Source organism: Syngnathus leptorhynchus, chromosome 9, assembly GCF_054491065.1.
Source record: "Syngnathus leptorhynchus isolate UIUO chromosome 9, UIUO_Slep, whole genome shotgun sequence".
NCBI classification, from domain to species: domain Eukaryota; kingdom Metazoa; phylum Chordata; class Actinopteri; order Syngnathiformes; family Syngnathidae; genus Syngnathus; species Syngnathus leptorhynchus.
Window position 1 is genome coordinate 8,223,148 of NC_141203.1, and position 24,413 is coordinate 8,247,560.

At 39.6% G+C, this 24,413-nt stretch overlaps 1 protein-coding gene across 2 annotated transcripts in view; it reads left to right on the forward strand.

Moving 5' to 3' along the window:
- LOC147050978 (glypican-6-like) overlaps positions 1–24,413 on the forward strand; it is a 59,046-nt gene that overhangs the window by 13,361 nt on the left and 21,272 nt on the right. For both annotated transcript variants that reach the window (XM_085919783.1, XM_085919782.1), the window contains exons 2-4: positions 9,735–9,893; positions 12,221–12,612; positions 15,245–15,410. In XM_085919783.1, coding sequence (XP_085775909.1) covers positions 9,785–9,893; positions 12,221–12,612; positions 15,245–15,410 — 667 coding nt within the window. In that variant the 5' untranslated portion in view covers positions 9,735–9,784. The remainder of the gene's footprint in view (positions 1–9,734; positions 9,894–12,220; positions 12,613–15,244; positions 15,411–24,413) is intronic.

Here is a 24,413-nt window from a genome sequence, read left to right on the forward strand (position 1 = left end):
AGCGACAGAGATAAAACGTTCCAATACGGAGGAGGCCACATCACAATAAAGTCGCATTCAATGTCATCGTTTGTTTACACTTAGCCATGAGCTCCCACTGAAATACGAGCGCTTATATTATTTGATCCTTGGCTGCTTGCATAAGGGCACAAATGAGCTTCGCTGGAGTGTGTAATGTGCACAGGTTCTCCAGCATCATGTAATGGAATGGAGAGGATTAGAAAGGTTAAACGGGAGTACCTGCACGGTGGGGCTGGGGTGATCAGGATTGGCCGATGATGTATTACCAGACCAAAGTGACCTTCCTGTCTGTCACAGACACCGAGACTGATCCGTGAAGAGCTGTCAAGTTGATGTTTTACGATGACGTCTTTGGATTTCTACGCTATCCTTCTGCTCCAATCGCAAATCACCTGCTGTTCATGCTCTTTTATGGCACCGTCATTGTGAATGGGGACGCATTATTGAAAAGTGTCTTCTTAATTGCTTGTATAAATATAGCCAGAATGCCTGCCCACCTGTCAAGGAGGGAATGATGTCATTCCATTTTCCGACACTAGGTGGTACAACATAAAATTTTAAAGATTAGAAAACAGAAAGTATCAGGCTCGTTCTTTGCAGATGAGATTGTCCTCTTCACCCCTGCAACAGAAAGCAATGGCTGGAAATTCATTTTACAATATATATCTTTGGAAATAGTTATTAATTTATATTCTGGGATGGCAAAAAAGGGATTTATTTACTGGAAACAGTGACTGGACCTCTTTTTGCTCTCAATATTTATTTTTGAATGTGGTTGTATTATTTTAAAGTGTGTTTGAAGACCTTCAAGTGCCATTCATGCTATAAAAAAAACATGCTTAGGTAGTATTTAGGGTGTTTCTATATTGCATATTTCGCTTGCAGTATTTTGGGGCTGGTGTGCAATATGACCTAACCCCCCTCAATGGAGCAGGACTTACAGGATAAGTTTCAGATTTGGCCTGTGTTTTGTTTGTCGAGACACATTCGAACCAATTACACGTTTAACCCACTCCAAAACCAGAGAGCTGGTCTACGGATCAAAAAACAAGCTATTGTGAAAGCTGAGAGAAGATGGCTATCCATTCAGAAACACTGGCCAAAATACAATACAACCATTTGGAATGTCCTGAAGGACGAAAGAAACCACTAACAGCTAGCAAGTAAACAACCTCAAACAGATCAAGGAACCAAAGATGCTGTTGATGACGGAAACATTGTGAGAGCTGTAAAGAATGCCAACAGTTTGTGACTTTAGCAAAACATCCAAAGGTCAGGACTGAAGGTATCACAAACAACTGTATGTGAAATGAGAAAAAGCATAATAAAAGCAATAACATCATAGTCGAGTGCAATATGTCTTCTTTAAAGGCTATTCTTGCTCCTCTTCAATGTAATCTGATGATGTCACACTCATCCGGGAGGAGGAATTCAAACAAACGATGGCATTTGGTGCTGCCGAGGGGATTTTTATTTCAGCGCTGACTCCAACTCGCATCTCATCCGTCGTGACGGCCCAAAATGGCCCCGTGACGCTCGCTTTCCACAGCGCTGTTGCGAGACGTCGTTTAAATGCCTTGTGATGACACTGTTCATGTAAAAAGCAAGGGGAAGGGAATACTTGAATTTTATAAGGCGAGATGAATAAGCAGAACTGGGAATTGTCTTCAGTTTGTTTAATGTTGCATAAGTAGTTAATGTCCCAGGAAGTCATGCATGCACTGTTAGATAAACAGTCATGTTCCTCTGTGCCACGTAATATGTTTTTTCACAGATAGTATGCATATTGTTGACATGATATATATTCTCTCATGTTTGATGATTTCACCTATCACTTGGCACTTAGCAAAAGGAGCTCAGGGTCTGCTCATTTAATGCGATTTTATATAACATAAAATGTCATCGACCGGATGTGGAGCGAGCGATTTAGCACGTCTGACTCACAACTCGGCAGATAGTTTTCAAATCTCAGCTGTGGTTTTTGTGGATGGATTTTATTCCCTTCTCGGCGATGGTGCAAATGTTAGGGGAATGGTTGTCTGTCTTTACACGTACTTTGTAATTGAGCGGCGACCAGTCCAAGGTGTAATCTGTCTTTTCCCCCATGTCTGGTGGCTCCAGCTCACCACGACTCTGAACAAGATAAGCACAATGAGCAGATGGTTTTGCAGATGCGAGGGATTTAAAAGGTTTATTAGGGGGAAAAAAAACATGCCTCATATGCTGTTAGTCCAAAATTATGCATACTGAGAATAAATGGAGCTCTTAACATTGACACAAAGTGTCAAGACTACAAGAAGAGAATCTTGCAATTTTTAATGCATGTGATCAATCAAGGTGGCGAGGTGACCTATTGGTTAAGCACGTCTGCTAAACAACTCTTAATTTCTGGCTTTTCTGGGTGGATTTGGATTTTTACTCATATCCCCAAAACATAAATTACCTTTAATTCTAAATTGTTAAGAATGGGCGTGACAGGCTCCAAGCCACTAATGAGGACAAGTACGATATAGACAATGGATGGCTGCCCAAGGTAAATCTTGTATGCTCTGTAAATCAATTGCCTATCTGACATTACAAGGTGGCTCAGTTTTGTGAAACCATGGGTGAGAAGACCTTGTATGCAGCATCTGCTCTATATCCAACATAATTGTTAATTGTTTTTCTATTCGGGCTCCAGATGCCCGAAGAAATTTACATTCACTGATGGATTTCAAACTCATTAATTCAGGTTCAGTGTTTTTAAGCAGCAAAAGTATCTCGATGATGCATCCCTGGAACTTATCTGCAATGGAAGATTTGACTTGATTCTGTTTGTGGCTTTTGGTTCTAATCCAGTGTTCCTTAGCGCCAAACCCCAAGGCGGTGTAAGAGTTGTTTTTTTTCTACTGTGTCAGCTAGTTAGAATTACATTTTAGGTTATGAAAATATCTATATTTACCCACCTGAAACTTGCTCTTTTATGCAGTGTAAGGTTTGGGAACGTTAGGGACATGGTCATCAGAAAAAGCTGCTAAAATGCCTCGAAAGAAGTGGTCCCAAACATAGGGTTCGGGGGCCATTTGTGGGCTGCAGAATATGTTGCGGACCCCTAGCAGACATCAAAGTTTAAAGGGAAAGTCCTTACGGTAATACACAGTATGAACCCCTACTAGTCTAATAATTTATTGGGGTTTGTGGAATTTGAATTAAAAAACAAAATCTAGACATTTTTTATCTATTTCTGGCTCACTTGTTTTCTGAGTTTGGTTATTTGATGTTCGCAAGCCGAGCTGTAATTTCTTGACCCCAAACCATTTCAAAATCTTCTATGAAGACGTGAAGAACAATGTATGAAAAAACCAACAACTGAAGAAATTTTCTCTTTTTTTTTCCATTTAATTAATTCAAAACTACAGGCTGCTTGAACCACATGAATCATTCAAATCACTACGGTTGGACTGTTTCTCTCATAAAAATCAATTTTAATAAAAAGAAATCTCTTTAGCTCAAATCATTTTGACACAGGGGGAGATGATAATATTTGAGGCAGGGTCTTCTATTGAAAATTTGAAATTTGGTTTCTCGCTGAGAGCACTCAACGGAACAAAATATCCACTTAGAGGCAGCTGTATTAAAAAATGACAGACATGCTTTTCAGTAAAAAAAAGACTTTTTCCACAAAAGGCTAGCATTCCTAACTTTTCTTGTCGTGTCAGATACGTCTGCTTTCCTCAAGGCCTCACCTAGCCATCAAATCAAAATGAGACACAGCCCTGCCTCGAAATGCCTCGTTGCAACCGTCTATCTTTAGCAACCGTCTGTTAACAGCGATGTTGGCCCATCGTTTTGTTTTGAGGCCAGGGGAATGCGGCCTCCGAGTGGAGTGCTGACGAGCGGGAAGTCCTGGCACCGTGGCGAGGTTTCAGCGCTAATGAGGAAACCGTTAAATGCTGAGTGAAAGGTAATAATCAGTAAAGTGCCACCGGCTGCTGCCCTGCGCTGCCGTCGCCTCCGCTAAATGGATGCAGAGCATGTTGGCATGCATGTCTAAGCAGCGTGTGGACTGGAAATCCACAACAACCTCCTCCTCCTCATTTTTGAGTCCATATCGTGTAAAAAAATAAATAAATAAAAAAAAAATAGGCAGACACTGTGTTCCATATGCTGATCATGGTTCCTAAATGTGCTGAAGATGCAAACGCACATTAATCTTAACCGTATTGATATTGGTAGGCCTTGCAGCGCTATATTGCCCATGAATATTCCACAGCCATTAGCCTCCAGGTCAAGCACGTTGTACATTTTATTTGTCTATTTGTCTTCTTGACTTTTATTTATACAAGGACCTTTGCTTGGGTTGTTATTTTTCTTCCTATTTTAGCCTCATGACAATTTATATATTTACCTTCATAAAAATAACTTCAGTGCCGGGTAATGCTGTGACAATATTGGCGCGGCTGTGACGTCTTATGAAAAAGCAAAAATGACTTTTTTTTTGGTTGCCTCAGATGACCTCATGACTGCTAGGCATAAAATATGTATGGACGCTGGGCGATGAGGCCAGCAGCATTGGCAAGCTGCTTAATTTGAACTATTTGGTGGCAGATTTTTTTTTTTTTATATACATTTATAAATGTTGATCTGTTTGCCGGAAATGGCAAATAGAGAGAGCTATGTCTTCATTTTGCTGCCTGAATTGCTTTTGAGTTGAGTCTAACTGATGGTGTTTTTATCTAAAATACAGGAAAAAAATGGACATCAAAGCTCTTTTGGAAAAGACAAAGAATAACATAACCCAACTGTTTATTCTATGCATTTGACAAAAAACTGAAGTTAAGCACTGATTACAGTTTTTTTTGACAAAGGAACCAAAAATAGACAAATTTTCCTAACTCACTAGTCAGAAAACTAACTAACCCACTGATTAATATTAACCAAACTAAACCAGTGAAATTAAGCAACGATTATCCAAATCCTAAATATTACGCAGACTCTTGCTTTGTAGCATGCAAGCTAAACAACGAATGAGTCAATGAATGGAAACTAACAAAACTAGTGAATTTTCATTTTTCTGATAATAATTTTTTTTCTGCATTTAGAAATGTTTTTACAATGTAAACACACACTCATTGGTTCAACATTTTTCCCCCCCATTTTATTTTTAACACCTACATGGTGCATGTTGTGGGATACTTTGACATATACATAAAAAACCTGACACGTTTGCTTGGTGGATGAAACCCTTTTTCTCTATATTGTTTTCCCCATCATGCCGACTCTCCCGGGGATAAAAAGAAGACTCCCATCCTACAAACGTATCGCACCTCTTTCATTGTCGAATGTTTTATGTCGCCGGGAATTCATTTCTGTCTCGAATCTGTCCTTTTTTCACACTCAAGGACAACCACACGCCCCTCTGTCTATACCTGCAGAAGCCGCCAGTTATTTAAAGCACATCATGTCTTTCATTATGACTTGTGACATGACCCAAAATGTGATATAGTGTCACTGGAATTGATTTGATGCAAGCTTGAACTTGAGGAGGGAGCATGGCTATTCTATACACAACGCCTCTGGAGACATTATTAAAACTGGAAAGGGAGGAGTGTGTGAGAATGCATTGGCTTTTGGATGCATACTGATGTTCATGGACATTCCAATTCGCTCTCATTCGATTTATTTCACAATGTTGTGATATCTATTCAAATGTTAAAAACAGGATTTCCATGGAAATGTTTGCAGGCATGTTATAGTGTGGAAGCTTAACAAGCAAAATGATCCAAACATTACTCGCTTGTACAACATACTTTAATGGCTCTGTTATAGAAATGACACATTGATGAAATGCTAAACTGAAAACCAAACTACCAAAGCAAAATATGGAGTACTACACAGTTATTTAGAACAAGACAAAGGCCTGTGACCTCAATGGAGAACCAATAAAATAGTGTTTGGGCAGCAGCAGATGCCAGAGACATATGCTGCACATCTTTGTGATCAGGTACATCTCTCTGGCTGCTTTTTAAAGTTAGCAACTTCAAATCCCTCATAAAAAGGACGAAGCATAATGGTACTCTACTTATGGTGCAATTAGAGATAAGTGACAGTGGTGTCTTAATTTAGACTCCCTGTACAAAGCAGTTGTTTATGTATGTCCGCTAGAGCAAAAAGTATAAATGGATGGGAGGACAATATAGATGAGGGCTGCCAATTACATTGACAGGTCATGTGACAACATTTCTGAAATACTAATATTGGTGTATTCGGCATATAATAAATAGCTGTTTGACATTTAGGATCTTAGGAAATCAGGCCCCCATTGTTCATGCTCACTTTTAATTGACATGGCCAGAGTTTGCTGAAGGCTGTTTCTAATATTTAGACTCATGAATAGAATAAAGCAGCAAATATGGTTGACAGAGCATAGGATCGCTGACATGCAAGTGATGCAAAGTAATTGAGACCCGTGATGGCAGTTTGTAAACACACTAAAAGTGACTCTGATTCCATGCTTAAACTGTTTTGCTGTAATTAAAATGAGTCAAAGCTCATTAAAAACCTGTGCACGCTCTTGTTAGGCGGACGCACGACGATTGGCTCAATACAGGAAGGTTAAGCGGGGATACATCTCTGTGCTTCAAGCCTCTTCCTCTGTCTGACTAATAAACAAGGCTGGCTATTCATGTGAAATAATTCCCTCTGAGTGCCTTGCTCAGGGTCGTAGACAGCTTCCCACGGGAATCAAACTTTACATAATATCGGCCAGAACAGTCATTAGCTCAGAAACAAATGATGACTTTGCTATCAAAGAAATCACACGCAGTGCACAACCCTGAAGACATCTCAACGAGTTGAGAAACTTAAATAAGTTAAATAACTATCGCAAAGTGAAATAACTAGCAAATAAAAACGAACAAAATGATTAAAATACCAAAACAATAAAAAAATAGGATGACTACAGAACACTTAGGAAAAACTCCCATTAACCAAAACAGACTAACAAAACCAATGCCTTAATAAACTACCCAACAAACGTCACTCAATTGTGAAACGATAAAGACCGAACTAATTAACATACAGTTACTTGCTCATGAACACCCCTGCAATTATATAATTATGTTGCTTCATGCACACAGTCTTGCCACTGGTAAATTTAGGTGAACGCTGAAATCCCCATTATAATCTGGAATAATATGGTGTTGTAGTATTTTGTGAGTGATAGAAGTTGTGTGAACATCGACATACTTCCAAGCATATGATTCTGGTTTTTGTTGTTGTTGTTGTCAATAGCCACCTCCTTGGCCTTTGTAAGCACAAATGCTCCAGTTGCTAAACCCAAGTAACTTCCGAAATGGTGCTCCAAGATGCAGCAAATGCCTATTAGAGTCCAACATTAAGTTCCATTTATGTTGTTTCTTGCCATTTTTGTTTTTTACAAACCACAAAGTACAAGGAAGTTTTTGTTTGTTGGTTGTTTGGTAACCTCAGGCCATTAGGATTGGGAAGATTGTGGTAAAAGCATGGACTAAGGAATTTATAGCTGCGAAGAGTCTACTCGCATTCGTTTGAATGGATTGCCAGTGGATTGAGCTATGGTGAAAAAAAAACTTGTGTGGCATATAAATGATGTATGCCATCGTTCTGTTGAATTATCTAGAGGTAAAATGTAATATAGTACATTGATATCTGTTGATGCTTTCTGTTCTTGTCGATCATCATCTTCAGTACACCCAATAAATATACATCCATTTCCTATGATTACTAAAAAACCTGTACTCTATTATAAGCTCTTTACTCCTCCATCTTAGATCTGAGGTTGTCAGGCAGACAGATGATCCAGTGAGGCCAAGCTGTTTTAACCTTGACTAGGAAGGGCACAGTGCTCCTCTGAGTGTTGGTGTCCCTTGAAAGCCCCTTCCTTCCCCAATGTGCAGTTCATTGATATACAACGGGCTTAGTCATGTTGGAGAGCCACCAGAGAACAATGAAGAGATGTTATGTCAAGATGCTCTCCACCAGACACAACTGATGAAAAGGTCACAGTCACTATTTGTTTCACAGTGAGAGGGTGCACCACGAAGGTGATCCCTGAATCATTGTTCTTTATTCTACAGCAATACATTACATACCATTGCAATGTAAGAAAGAAATTTAGAAGAAAATGTTTGCAATTTTGCTTTCAATTTTAATCCAGATGACGAAATATCATGATGCCATTGCATGATTTAGACATCCACCATACCCTTTCATTTGTTTGAAATGGATATAAAAACCAGGATAGCAAATTAAAATCGACAATATGAACAATAAATCAATAGTTCCCTAGACTTTATGACTTTTCTTGATCTTTTCATGAGCAATGCAGCGGTGTGTATTGACAGTAACACAAGGCTGTAGCTCACTTTAAGACGAGCAATAAATTGTTTCGCGAATTGAAAAGACCAAAAATGACTTGATGCTGAGAAAATTGGCCTTTTGGAATCTTCGCTGAGAGCATTTAGAAAGTAAATGCTGCTTTGTGGAGTAGTTCAATTGACAGTCATTAGTCACATGTCAATTCAACAATATTTATATTTAACACAGTGGCACGGTACTTGTGTCATCAAATGAGTGGCAGGTACTAACTTTTAAAGACATTTTGACTTTTACTTCAGTATTTGTGTCACGATGAAACACTTATACTCCCTTCATTGAGCTACTTTCTGCTGGCTAGTTTACCCACCCACCTCTGCTCCATACTTATCTGAATGAACAAAGCCGAAAAAGAACTTTTGACCCTGATTGATCGGGGCAAGAGTTAAAATACCAGCAGAGCCAATAAAAACATGAAAATTGGATCCAAATATATGTGAAAGAGACTTTTCAATGAAGACGGTATTGAAATAAATTCTGTTAGCAGTGAAAGTGTTCGTCAAGTTTGTAGATAGACCAAACTTCCCAAGATTTCTGTTGCTCTTTCTAAATCACAGCTTGAGGGAAGAGAATGATGTGCATCATTAACTTCTCCCCAATGTCATTAATTATGTAACGTGCAGCCGAATCTTCTAAAAGATTGTAGCATCTCAGCTCGCGCTGATTTATCTGTAAGTTAACTTTACCTCTTGCCATCAACAATAGAATTTATTCTCAGGCCTATCATGACGGCAAGATTGCAGCCTACATACTGTCACACATCTCACTGTGCTACCTCAGTGCCAGAAGTTAAATGCCAGTTAGGGAACTTGAACTTCTCTGTAATTTTTTTTTTTTTATATATGCCTCCATTCTTTAGTTCTCCTTTGATTAATTTTTCACTTTCATTACGTTGTCAAATGATGTGTTGTTCCATCATGATGTATGGAGATTATTCCTGAGAATAATATGCAAGAGTGAAAAGGCTTCTTTGTGCCACATGCCAAGAATGTCAATGTAATTCTTTGTGCTTACTGCTTTAGCTATTCACACTCAGAAAGAAAAGATGACAGACATGGGAAAACTCATCCAATAAAAAAAGTTCCCATGTTTTTGTGGTGGTGGGTATTTATACAAACAAGTTTGTAATTAGTTACAGGCCTCACCTTTTTTTTTTTTTTTTGCTTTACAATAAATAACAAGAAATAAGTTGAACTGAAGCTGTTGAGTATGACCTTCATTAGGCTCCAGCTCTACAATTTTAGAATTTGATGGTGTTTGGTGGTCAGCAGACTTGCTCTTACCGTGACCTATTTCTTAATTGGTGTTTCTTTTCACAGGCGAAAATCTGCGAGTGTGTCCGCATTCTAACACGTGTTGTACCCAAGAAATGGAAGACGCCTTTGGCCAGCGGATTAAACAAGAGTTTAGTGATCTGGTGGACGAGATGAGTCACACCTTGAGGAGCATGTTTGTGTCTCGACATCAGAAGTTTGATGGTAAGTCATCTGTGAATACTGTTGAGGTTTATTTCGATAATTTTTATTTTAGACATGCTCTGCAAATTGGTCGGTCAAGTCGGAGACTCGCATTCCAGTAGACATGTTACCACTCTGTATTTTTTTTTATGGAAATTTTTTTTTTAGTTGACGAGCAAAAATGAAAAGACTGTCAGTGTTAATTTGATACAAGGTTAACTGTTTGTAGCGCCTCACTCGGCCCCTCGTACGGAGATAAGAGAATCCCCTTATTAATATGCATGTGGGTGGAGTAGCCTCCCCTCATCGGATTAAACAAACTACGGCTCCTTGCTCAGCAGATTGACAAGAGCAGCCCAGAGCCAAATTTTGCATTATTAAGCTTTGTTTCATTCTCTTGCGTGCCGTGCCGTGCCGTGAGTACTGTGAGTTGAAGCCCCCAAAGCGACTGCCTTGACCACTGGGCTAATGTTACCTCACCCTCATCTCTTAAAGGCTCCTCAATGGAGTCAGCTCCTCTTAATGAGATATAATAATCCCACTCGCTCCCGACATGAGACTGTGTGGGAAGGGATGTCTTATCACCACCTCACATGCAGAGGTGAAAAGAAGTCTGGGGGGAAAAATAGCCACCTGTCTTTTTGATGTCTAAGGTGATTTGAATGGCGCGCCCAGTGGATTGCAGCATATAAAACTTTCATTTCTTATTAAAGTTGTGCCTATTAAGTTTTAATTCCCGGTTGACTTTAAAGCTCTTGAGGTTTCCTTGGTAACAGGATGGTTTTAAAACTATACCTTACGCTCGAGCTGAGTATTTGCCTCTGACGAGATGGCCATTAAAAGCTGCTCTTGTGTTTATACCCGGTATCATGTCGTTATGATCAGTAATTGAGATGTTGGATTCATTTCCTTTTTTTTTTGTTTTTAAACAGAAATGAGTTTTTTGTGTTATTTCAGAAAGGTGTTATAAGCATTCAAAGCGTCACATGGAGCTTCCTCTAAGATACAAATGAACCACAAATTGATAAATAAATACCAGACAATATCTTGTTTCCTGCAGAGATTTCTTGCTGTCAATGTATCGGTAATGTCACAAGAAAGCCAGCGGCTTTGTCCAGCCACGCAATTTGCTCTTGGGGTTTGCTGTCACTCTCCGTAATTTCATCAGCAACAAACCAGATTCTGTTTTGGGAATTTTCAGCTTTTCTCCTTTGTGCCTCCACAAGTATCGATTATAAAGTGACTACTAATTGATTAATATAGAAATTGAATGTGATTGTCAGGTTTGAACAAAAGCCAGCAAAGGTCGACGTGGTGTATTCACCGCTAGGAGATAGGAAAGGAAAGCATTAATCTAGATGCTGCATTATTCAGTAAGATTGTGCATTTGCGACTTCATGCATTTCTTAGCTAAGCAGCACAGACGCGAGCGATACGAGCATCGATGTTGAGTCGAAATGTGCCAAACACGCTTTCTTATTAGTTTGTCTAGATGCTTCTTGACATTAAAACCTACCGTTGGAGTCTCACCTACAGAGTTATGTTTGCTTCTTGAAAGAGACTTTATAATGTGAATGTATGTTTATTTGTATGTTTCTTAGAATGTCAGGATGAGCATATCAAAAGAAAAGTTGATTGTGAGGAATTGAATATAGATGAATCAATTTTGATGTAACTGGGTCAAAATGGAGAACAGAAGAAGATACGCTGTAAATGAAGTGTCATTTCTGAAGAAAGACAACTGGGCAGCTTTGTTCTGTCTGATACATTGACATGGAAACAGGAGTTTAGTTGGTTCAAAGAAAAATGTTCCCGTCCGTCGATTTACCTAGCAGTTAGCACACACGCTGTGTTTACATTTGTTGGATTAACTGTCAAAGACCGGGTTCATGTTTACATGTTCATATCAACAACAACCAGGAAGCATTTTTATCATTATGCACACAAAATATTTAATGGCGTCTCTCATTTCACCTCCAAGGTGGAAAACATTTTGGGCAAACTGACATTCCTATCAGAAGTCTACAGTACTGTCTTTAAAAAAACAACAAAAAAAGAAACTTCTGTGAGATACTGCAGAATCAACATCTTGATTCGACACTACAATAAATCTGAAATGAATTTTGACAGATGTGATCTGGACAATACAGACTGCAAACATTAAACTTATTGCTTCCCAGAACTAGGCTTCATGTGGAGCTCTTGTTTGTACGCGAAAGAATCAACAATGATTAAAAGTTAAGTTTCAAACGGAACTCATCTTCCATCTCAGTGAGATGGACAACTCTGAATTTCACCTACATAGGTGAAATTTACACCATCGGAGTTAATGAGTGTTTTCTTTGCAGAATTCTTCTTGGAGCTCCTGGAGAACACTGAGAGGTCCTTGAACGAGATGTTCGTGCGAACGTACGGCAAGCCTTACATGCAGAACGCTGAGGTGTTCGAGAACCTCTTCGCCGAGCTCAAGCGCTATTACACGGGGGGCAATGTCAACCTGGAGGAAATGCTCAACGACTTTTGGTCACGGCTTCTGGAGCGTATGTTCACTCTGCTGAACTCCCAGTATGTCATCACTGAAGACTACCTGGAGTGCGTCAGCAAGTACACAGATCAGCTCAAGCCCTTCGGAGACGTGCCCAGGAAACTGAAGGCTCAGATCACCCGGGCGTTCATCGCTGCTCGCACTTTTGTCCAAGGACTCTCGGTCGGCCGCGAGGTGGCTCAGAGAGTCTCTAAGGTAAACGAAAGAACGGCTAAGAATCAACAACTTTTTTTTGCGCATCATCTGCAGTTTTTAACACGCCCAAGGGCATGTTTGCTGTTCTTGTAGCGAGCTGACTTTCCTCTGCTGTTTCACTGTAAACAACTTCCTCCTTACTCTGAACAATTTTTGTCTGGGTCTTCAAACAGCTTACATTGTGTAGAGTTTCCAGAGATGACATGCAAAGGAGAAGGTAATCCAAAAATTGGTCAGTGTTGTTTGCAAAGTTCTCCCAAAGCATCTAGCAACTATAATTAAGCTGTATGTCCTTAATATTCCGTTTGATGTAATGCACTGATTTAATGCCTCTCCTGCTTCTATACCGTACCGCCCCAGGAGTGTTTGCACTTTTGATCATATACAGGGGCGAGATTAAAGCAAAAGGCACCGAGCTAAATCTTGGATTAATTTACAACAAGTGTCACCTTCCAAATGCGCAAACATAACTCCCGTGTATTCATTTTCCTCCAACCAGCACTTGTGGTGATGTTATCTCTCGAGCAATCTCTAGAGGACCTGTTTTAAGTGTTAACTAAAAGTGTGAGCAGACACCTTCCAACCAAACCCAAAAGGAGAGATCACGACTTTACCAAGTCAAAACAAGATTTTTTTTGCTTTGCGCTTTTGCTTTCTTTGCACATCCTACAACACAAACAGTGGCGGTGTAAAATTTTATAATGCCACTTTCCATGTTTGACCTCATTTAAGACACATTAGATTTTAAAGCAATAGGTGTATTTATGAGCTACAACTGAAGGAATACATACAAAATACTTTTTTTTTTGAAAACGTACAAGTTTTGTTGTGAAAACAACACAGACTAACATCTAAGAAGGGCAGGCAAACTGTTTTATAATTTATGACTGACTGTCCTTTCAGCAGACTTTCTCAAAGCACATAGAGGATTGCCCCTTGGGCAACAGACGTGATCATGGAAGTAAAACATGCTTTGGAATCTGAACACTGAGCGCTTTGTAAACCAAAAAGCACATCTTCTCAATTGAAACTAGCAATCAGACAGACACATAGTCAGACTTTAATTGCCTTTCTGGTTAGAATTTTAATGAGTTATGATTAATCATCGGTAGGATCTTTAGGATGTGTATAAACACACTTTTCTCTTTACCCTCTTTGAAAGAAAAGAGATCCCATTTTGCCAAATGAGCTGTTGATTGATACTTTTAAAAGATGAATGAATATCTTTAACATCCACGAATTAAATTAAAAATAGAAATAGAAACTAATAAGGACCAAGGATGGAGCCCTGAGGAACCACACACTGATCTGTATATGATGGATGGCAATATTTTAGTTCTATAAAATTTCACCAAATTCAAATAAAACCCAAAATATCCTGTGATGCTTGATGAACCTTGTGACATTTTACTTGAGAAGTCGGACCGTCCTTGAGTTCCGTCCATTGCTCAGTGGCCTCTTTGTACATGGACATTCTCTTTGTCAGTGCCTCCGCATGCTTGACCTGTGTGACCTAATGGAGCACTAATGTAGCAGTGAGTCGAGGTGCAACACACACATCACTCAATAGCAATCACTCACAGTGACTGAGTCACAGGATGGAGAAGCACGGAGTAGACCGAGAGACCGCCTTGGCAAATGTCCCCCTATGTCCCTCCCTCTTCATGTGCGGCCTGGTCATTTTGCTGCCGCTGTTCCCTGGCATGTTGACGCCCTAAGAGATGGATGTATGTGTATGCGGGAAACAGCCGCAGGTAAGTGCATGCCGGCTGTGTCCAATTCATCCCTGAGATATATGACAAGCTGGGAGGAGAGAGGGGGAAGCTCATCTTCTCGTTTATTGTGAAGAAGCGAGCCCACGGGTGTCACACATTTAACTCCTAGGTGGAGAGGCATTCTCGTATCTAGTACCGTGGCGCCGCTATCTCCACTCGGCTGGAAAGAGGCAGCAGAGGCAGGGACAAGCTGGGAAAACGCACACAGCCGAGATGCAATGATAGAATGCACAGAGCTTCTGCCAAGTCTTGGCCACATGCCATCATTCTGCCGTGACGGTTAGCATGTGCGCACACGGAAAGCACCTAGATTTATTGAGCAAAGCCAGAGCGACAACGGAACCTTCAATAGGATACTCCCAAGGATGTTTAAGGTTTCATCGGGCCAGTATTGTGCAGGAGGAGTCCCAAAAATGGCCATTTGTTAATAACATTTTTTTTTTAAAATGATTTAAAATACCTGGATCGCCAACATCAATGTCAATATTTACAATAAGTTGCTTTGCATGGAAGTAGACAAATGACGCAATGATAAGTTTGTGTTTACAATTTATCACACAAAAAAATGAACATGAAAAAAACACACCAAAAAATTTACATAAAAATAAAGTGATGACTTTATTTAGCCTTTATGTACAATACATAAAAAGTTCAACACAACATGAACGTGAGATTATGGAGGAGGATCTGAAGAGTGCCTGGAAAGAGAGGGAAGAAAACCCCACATTACATCCATACGAGATTCCATTTCGTGGAATGAACGAGAGTGCGACTTCTACCGTTCCATTATTGGAGCAATAGTCCTGTATGTTCTCTTCAAAGGCGCTCACATCTCCTTTCTTTGTGTGCTCTTACAGGTAAGCAGCACTCCGGCATGCATGCGAGCGCTGACCAAGATGTCGTACTGCCCCTTTTGTCAAGGCATGCCAGCCATTAAACCCTGCAAGAACTACTGCCTCAATGTCATCAAAGGCTGCCTGGCCAATCAAGCTGACCTGGACCCCGAGTGGAACCATTACATCGGTTAGTGTGCTTCATTTCTCACAGCTCTATTCAAGTTGGTTCTTCTCTTGTGCTGCTGAGTGCATCTGACTAATACTGCGTGTGATGGAATTGGATATTGAGGCCAAAGGAAAAAGCTTTGCAGGTAATTGTTGGAGTGCGGGAAGCACAGATTGAGATAAGGCCCGGGAAAAACAAATGAAGCAATATGACCTTTGACACTGATAGCTATTGTGAAGTGTCAACTACTGTATGAATGGACAGCCGCGTTGTACATGACAAACACGTGGAAGCTGAAAGCATCAGGGTTCAACTCTACATTAATTATATTTTGGCATCTTATTTACATATGAAATACATATTTACATGACATTTTCCTCCCAACATGTAATTTTTTCTGTATCATAATGATAGCATTATTCACTGAAAAAATAATAATAATTTGAGTATAAATTTGAAAAATTTGGGGTTGGGATACGATGACAAATGAAATACGTAAACAATCAGTATGTGGTCATAATGTTGAGAACAAAATTGTAAAATCTAATCCGCAACTTTCTAACCTTTTGAATAAAATAGTAATCAGATGATAAATTAAACTTGCGTGCAAAATATTGACGTTGCATATGACATGTAGGCTCAAATAGTTGGTATGATCATGACGGTAACTCAATATGGATGAGAACAGATGGTCCATATCGCGATGCTCATCTCGTCAATTTGACACTTTGCGTAGAGTGAACTTGACTTGGAGGAGAGCTTTGCTTTTTGTTTTGACAACACGGGCTTTGCCTCGAGTGAGAAAATGTTATCCCCCCCCACCCCTTCCAGCCCACGTTCCCTCATTGCAAACGATTTTCCTCACTGGATTCTTCTCTCCCGTCGAGCCTAATGGGGATTTGTAACGGGGCGGGGGCGCAGCACGTCAACTTTAACGCCAGGAACGTGCTGAGACAAAGAGCACAAACATCAATGTAACATTTTTTTTTATTAATTTCATATTCCATGAAACGCCTCGCTGGCGCGCATGACTCCAGTAGTTAGCAAGTCATGTTAAGGTGGCACACTAAAAAAAAAAAGGTGACAGCCCGTGGCAAAGAAAACACTTAAATCCGAGTCGAAGCCGTTTCCTTGAAGTCATACCTCGTCTGCTTGCTCTCTGGGGTAGCTTTAGGTCGTTTTAGAGGAGGACAAAGCATCAAAGTGTGCATGTTTTATCAGACTATCATTCACCGTTGTGCGCTTCCACGGCTAGATGACTTTTTACTCCTTTTTATGTTCTTACCTTTAAATCATGTGTTTGCAAGTGTTTCAGCCTGGCTCTGCACTGGGTGGGAAATACATATTTTACTCACATTTGATCACATCTATCTTCTTTAAATGTTAAATGGTGAAGGTTTTTCGATAAGATTAGCATAACACAAGGTTTATGCGGAAGAATGGAGAGAATATCAATAGAGGGTAAACATGGCCTTGGCTTGGTAATTACCGTTCTAAAAGTTGCAATAACCTGAAACAACCCTAAATGCACAGACACACAGTTTGCCGTAATATTGTCTTGTTAGTGACAAAAGAACTTCCGACCATTTTGGAGCCTATTGCATCGTCCCAATTAGTCGTGACTGAGTGGGTTGGTCAACTAGTCACTCAGATGTTGAACTAACAAACAGACAGACAGGCAGACAAACAGGCACAAACATGTCAATCTTATTTATTTGTTAATGTTTTGTAAATTGAGCCTTGGCAATGAAGAACATCTACGCTTTGCTGGGTTATATCCACTTTCGCATTGGGCCTCATTAATGCAGGAGCAGCTCTTCGTCTGTCTTCGTCAGGCATTATTGTGGTCGATGAAACGGCGCTTTTATGAGTTTTGCCTTTGACATTTCAAGCTAGCTTTGATCGGAAAGATTTTCCAATTAGCTTACCGTCTCACCGTAAAAGCTCTCCTGAACATGGGCAGACAGAAATATGTGTGGAATTAGTATAAACTCAGCCGAAGTATGCAAAGTTGACTTTATTTGCTCTCGGCTTTGGGGTGCTGCACTGTCGGCTAACCTAAGAAATTCATCTTGATGGTGCGCCGTTCACATCAATGTCATATGTCTGCTCCACTGAGCACAGAAGACAAGCTATTGGAGGAGGTGAAAAATAATCCAAGCAAAGGGTGCAAAAGCCTTTAAACTCTGAAGCTGCACCCACTGATAGATACATTTTTTTTCCCGCCAGACAACAATCTCTCACTTCAAATAAAATATAGCACTTGACATTAACGAGACCTCGCCTCTTATCCATCGTGTGTGTGTGTTGTGTTGTTTGTGTACATTGTTGACACCATCTCTAAGCTCTAACAGATGAATTGCTCCTCTCTATACTTGTTATATATACAGTATATAGATATCATTTGCAAGCGTATTCATAATACAAATAAGTTTCTTAATCATTTCCTCCCACTGCATTAGGTCTCATCAGTCCCACGATAATTCATGAAGAGATTTTCTTTTTTTCACAACAATATGAAATCAAAGTCCTCATACACACGCTTGTTTTTCTTACCCTCAAGCAAGAGAATAATTAGACAAGTCGATTAAATATTTCATTTAATAAATGCACCGACTGGACACTTCAAGGTTCCATCACATGTAAATGCATATTTATTGGGACCCTTATGATTGAGCAAGAATCTGTGCCAGAATGTTGGTTGGCCAAAGGGGAAATATGGAAATAGAATTCATCAGTTCCAGGGTCAAATTGTATCCATCATCAAACCTTTATTATGCGTGCAGGGAATGTTTTAAATAATAACAATATTTCACATGCTGAACTATTGTACTGGCAAGTATTACTTATTTAGACATTTACATTAGAGAGTGATTTTATCCGCTATCTCACTCGCTGGCTAGCTAGCTAGCTAAAGAACATGATGCATGCATACATATTTTCCTCGCTAGGTTAAATTTTTGCACATTTTTCTCAAAAGTCATTTAATCCATGTGTTTGTGCCCTCATTGCAATGAATAAATCATATCCCAGTGAATCATACAAAAGATTAAATAGGTTCTGCTGCGTAGCCTCTCGTTAATCCATTTTTTCCCGCCGGACAGCAAAGCATCCTCGCCGACCTCGCCTGCTCTTGCAAGACAACAATTGCTTTGTGCGTTAATTATGATAACAGCTGCGTATTAGACAACGTGATGAATTTCTGGGGGAACCCTTTTTTCCCCCTCCCCATAACAGTAATAACATCTGCCACTATTGGATGTGTGCTTTGCAAAAGATGAACATTTAATGAGAACGGCATTACAATTCAATTATGTTAATTAGAGCAGTCTGAAGCTGCAGCTGTTTGTCTTTAGTCTGTACCTGAGTGACACAGGATATTTTAAATTACTCTATATGCATGCATTATTGGAATCAAGTATGAATTCAATACACAGCAATGCTTCAATTTTCAAATGAATGTATAGGGTTAAAATTTATAACCCTTTTAGTGCATTTTTGGGGTGTTTTACCTAATGGTTCAAAACTGACAAAATCAAAAATAAATGAATAAAAATAAAAATAAATGTGAGTTACCTGAATGTTGTACAGAGGCTGAGATCAACCAGAGTCAAATTCCCTGTTTGCCATGCACAAACTTGGTCAATAAAGCTGATTCTGATATTTTACCAGCGATAAAACCTTTTCGAGGCTGCTCAGACTCTCAGACTTTTGAGTACACCGTAAGGCAAGGGTTAAACGGTGTTACTGGTCTCGGCCTTCCAGATCCAGCCTGGCTCGGTGACCCTCCTTCCCAGCAGGCCTGAATAGGATCCAATTATCAGCGAATGAGCAGAGGTGGAAATGTAATTGTATGTTATTAATATTTCAAATAGATTTAGCCGACTCCCACTTTTTGCTGATAAAGAAAGAGAATGACAGGAGCACACTGAAGCTTTTTCATTGCCATTGTAAAGTGTTGTGCTTTTGCTATTCATTATATTTGCAGCTTTTATTGTACATGAACCTGTGTTAGCAGGATTCATTTTAAACTTTGTGGTTTTGAAGATTGATATGGGTGGGAATCGTATGTATGTTTTGTTGGTAACTGAAATGTCCTACGATGACAAACATCACAAATTAAAAACATAAAATTGCAAACCAGGCATGCAAATCAGAATATTTAATACCAAAATACGGTTCAGTTTCGTAATGCAGGTTGAGGTTCGACTCCTAATTCATTTTGATTCTCGGCCAATCAGGTTCGCATTCGGGGCTTCTGCTGGAATGTTCTCCTCAAAAGTTTTTCTTAGGTGACTTCACTGTGTTAATTTCTCGCCCTCTCTGCCAGAGTTCACAATTTCAAAGTGCCTTACAATTGATTAGCAACGGCTTCTGCCCAAACTCAGCTGGAATTGACTCCAACTCATCCTCGGTGTGAGGAAAAGTACAGTAGAAAAATGACAGAATTCAATATAAAGTTGTCTATTGTTTGACAATGTTTGAGCGGAAAATAATGAAAACTGCTTTTATTGATCATTCCAAGTGATGGCAATAGATCAAGAATACTGATATTCACAATAAATTAGTCTTTATGGTCTAACATTGTGCAATCATAGTATCTATTCTATAGTAACTATATTTGATGCATGTGTATGTATCATAAAAAATATTTGACTGTATTTGAATGTGACTATTTTGTCTCAGTCATTCTTTTTTTTCCTCACTTAATACTTTTTTTTGTTTTCACTCTCTTGCAATGTGATTCCGATTTGCAGCATGTGTAGAAAACATGGCCAAAGTTAAAATAATTGGACTATTCAAAAGTATTTCTTTGAGTCTTTCTTCCAATAAAATCACCAAATGCCAAATAATGTATGTGCAAGTCGCAGATTCTGAATTCAAGAGGAACAAAAAGAACTGACCTAACAGTACTTGGAGCTGAATGGAAGAAACATTATTCATACATGTCTCTCAATGTCACCATCAGAAATTGAATTGAAGAGCTTGAAAGAGGTCATACAGCACAAGTGAGAGACAAGCACTTATCAAGCTGCACTCTTTGTTCAAGCGCAGCGTGTCCTTCGAGTCTGAAGTCTTAAACGTCGCGCTGAATTTCAACAAAGGTGCTGAAAGTGCCTCTTGAGTTAAATGTCTCGTTGGAATAGAATATGTAAAACCACATAACTTAGATAAGAACAGTATGTTCAGAGTCTGTATTTTATGAGTGTAATACATAATACGCGGCGGGCCTTGGATTGATTACTTGATCGGTGATCATTTAGTTTCACTTCCAACTCTAAGTCGTCAGTTAATCAGTGGACTGCCAAAAGCGGGAAATTAATCCACGCTGCCTGGAAGAAGTCACATAAATCAACCACAACAGAGACAAATATTTTTTGGCTTTGTTATGGTGTTTCAGTCCTGCAACGGAATGGCACCTGCGAGAAGCTACGACGGGCTAATTTGACTAAAACCAAAAGCCACATGTAGGGAAACTGCAAAATTTCTGTTAGGGCTAAACCTGAATCTGAAATCTGATGATGCAAAATTGACTAAACATTTTCTGTCTTATTGTGGCTCTAATAATCAGAATAACTTCAGGTTTTACAAATGAACGGCCCTCACTAATGACTAGTGACTGACTAATCTCTTTTCAGGACTTGATGAACTCAGTGTTTGGCTTTGCCTTTCTGTAACTTTTGGTAAAACGAACAATATGAGTTGTTGAGTTAACTTCTGACATTCGTAGGCAGTGCTGCTGTATAAATTAAATCTTATTATAAAACATGATGCGACAGTGAAGCAAATGATTTCTATTTCCTGTATTGCCTCTGAATTATTTTTATTGTTTGACCATCATATGTTCAATAAGGGATAACTTATTACATTTTTTTATTGATGTTCTACTTGTGTTATCAGGCTAGATATGTTGCAAACCAAACCTACCTGCTTGAGAGTGAAGTGTTTCATCAGTTCCACAGTATGTGTTTCATTTGCTGCAGAGTGGGTGATCCTCGTCGCTGCTGTGCTGGCCGTAACTGTAATTCAGAGTAGATGAAGGCAATTTGCCCGCAGCTTGCTTGCTTGCCTCGGTACAGACTAGTTTGTTTCAACTCCATTTAATCCCAAAGTGGAGCTCAATGGCATTTGTGGACGTAATGTTTCTCAAGGTTCCGGTAAAATTCTGAGGAGTGGCGTGAGGTGCAGTCCAAAATCAGATTTATGTGATGTATACAACTAATGATAATGCATAATGTGGTTGTGAAACATGATTTATGTGATGTATAGAATTAAGGATAATGCATGATGTGGTCGTGACGTAGAACGACTGTTCATAGCTGACAATTATTTTGTGTTATGGAAGACGAAAATATTTGATGGCCCTCAAACTCTCTTCAGTGTCTATAAATATAATTTGTCTATAAACTCTGCACTATTTGAGAAGGACTGGGCTCGATTTGCCGTTTTATGATACCAATGCAAAACACCGGAATCTCGATGCCCCTTGAGGTTATAACATTTATAATTCAATCACAATTTTGGATGAGTGACGGTTTGTCGTCATAGCGACAAGTGGTAAATGTTTTCTTTCTTTGTTGATTCCTTTCTTTCTTTCTTGCTTACTTTCCTTTTTTTCTTTTCAGCTACCTGTGCTCATAGAACGCAAAGTGCTCTCATGTCTTCCCCTACTACACCTCTTAGGTCTTCCACTCGCTCCCTTGCCTGTCACCTCCATCCTCATCACTATTTTGCCAATACGCTTACTATCTCTTCTCTGGATATACCCAAACCATCGAAATCTGCTCCCTCCAAGTTTGTCCGCCAAAACATCAAACCTTGGCTGCCCCTCTAACGCAATGAGCTCATTTCTAATCCAATCCAGTTTAGCAACCCTCCACATCTTCATTTCCGCCACCTCCAGCTCTGCTTCCTGTTGTCTCTTGAGTGCCATTGTCTCTTATCTGTGCATCATGTTGAAATAACCATGGTTGTTTGTATTGTGAGGTTTAGTCTGAGGAGGAGTCTGATCCTATTCTCAACTGTTTGTTTTTTTCCCTCCCATTTTTAGTCCCATTTGTTGGGTGACTGATCCACAGATGAGGTGCACAAACTAAAATGATGCCACAGCTATTTTTCCCATCCCGATGAAAATATACTTTCATAAATAGGGCCGTTCACTTTTCCTGACTTGTCAATGTCTTTCATCTCTCCTATTTAAGTGCACATCAATATTGATAAAGAGCACAGACTAAAAGTGTCTGCTGTGATGTTCAAATAGGTAATGTGCATATTGGTAAAACCGAAGGTCTATTGTGCCGCTTCGGCATGGTGCTTGTGCTCTACATGAGGTACGGCTTCTGATGTTGTCTTTAAAAGCCCGGGGCTCAGAATAGGACCTGTCTATCTCTAAGGCTGTGTCTGTATGATAAAAAGATTTCCCACAGCTGGATGCTCGCCTATCTCTGCATTGATGCAAGGAACATTTGGCTGGAAGTGCCAACTATTCATTGTGGTCCCAATGCAGACTGGGCAATCACAACGATCCACAGAACACAGCTCTGACACTTTCCTGAATTCAATGATGACATTTTGCAATGTTTTGGGGGAAATAGTATTGGCCTTTTAAAATGCTCTGGGTATCTGTATACATGACACATGTTATTTGTAAATACGTGAGGAAAGTCCAAATTACCATGGATAAGGACAGGCTCTGGATATTAAGTTATTTTGTCAAAATAATCCCTAAATGATCAATAGGAACAACTTTACTGCTTCCAGATAAGCAATGTATCTGTATTAATTGTAAAATAAAAGTACGCTTGTTAGCTCTCTATGAAATGTTAAATAATGTAATGTGTGCTGGCTTCAAACGTAAGCTGCCATGTTTTAGCCTGTGAACCAAAATGCTAGTGTGATTTGATTTTGTTTTGTTGTTTTTTTGTCACATATTGTTAAGTTAGTATGAATGCTTCTATTTGCTTTGTATGATCGGACTAGAGCTAGCGAGCTTTATGGAAATGTTATGTTTATCCTCCATCTTTATCCTTGGCCTGTTTAGCCTTCTGTCTAAAATGTTCTTTCTCCATAAATTGGATGATATTTCACCATGAAAGTGCAGGCAGTGGCAACTCGCGTTGAAAGCTTGTCAGACTTAGCAAAAGTAACGAAGGGTGCGTCATTTGTCACATGCCATGAGTTGCGGACCAATGGGGTCTACACATTCTCTTACTTTGAGGAGACTGTCTGATAAGTGTCATTGGGAATGACTGCCATTATCTCTCATGCTAGAGGCAACTCTGTTTTTCTTATTATAAAATACTATGAAAATGACTTTTTTACCCCTAGTCGGCTCCTTTGACCTAAATTGTCGTTGCATGCACTTGACAGCTCATGTATTTCTGCTAGATGTTTCTAATTTTTCCGTGCAGCAAGCAGGCGAGCACAACAAGCCGAGCATATTTACACGGTAAACAGATTAAACTGAATGCTGAATGACACGTCAACCGCCGTTAGAAACAAAGCAATGCAGTGCGTTCAGAGTCAGGAAACGCGCCAAGATGACTGATTATCATCGCTGCTCGAAGGCGAGTTCAAATTTTTGCTTTCCAGATGAAAGTGTCATTTACACTTGGAGCCTCAGTGGAGCCAACCAGTGAAGTGCTACTTCACACGGCCATTTGGCACTGATGCGCTCGGCATATTAACACCTCACAGGTGCATCATGGCCTAGTTGCTATCCGTAGTGTCAACAAACATCTTTTTTAAGAGGGATACACATAATTTGGGAGGAAATGAGTAAATGGAACCCAAGCTGAGCTAATGGGTCTCAGCCATTAGTGACCTCAAGCCCCGTAATAAAATGACTGGCAGAACAGAATCTCATCAGGTCTCATCTCTTTCAAGTCTTGGTCTCACGTTTGGGTTTAATGTGGAAAGTTTTGATGTTCGTGTTGGGCTTCACTTGGTCTCAAATTGCTTCAGTTTTGATATCATCTCCTAGAATTTGTGAAACCGTCTTACAATACGACTTGATTTACCTTA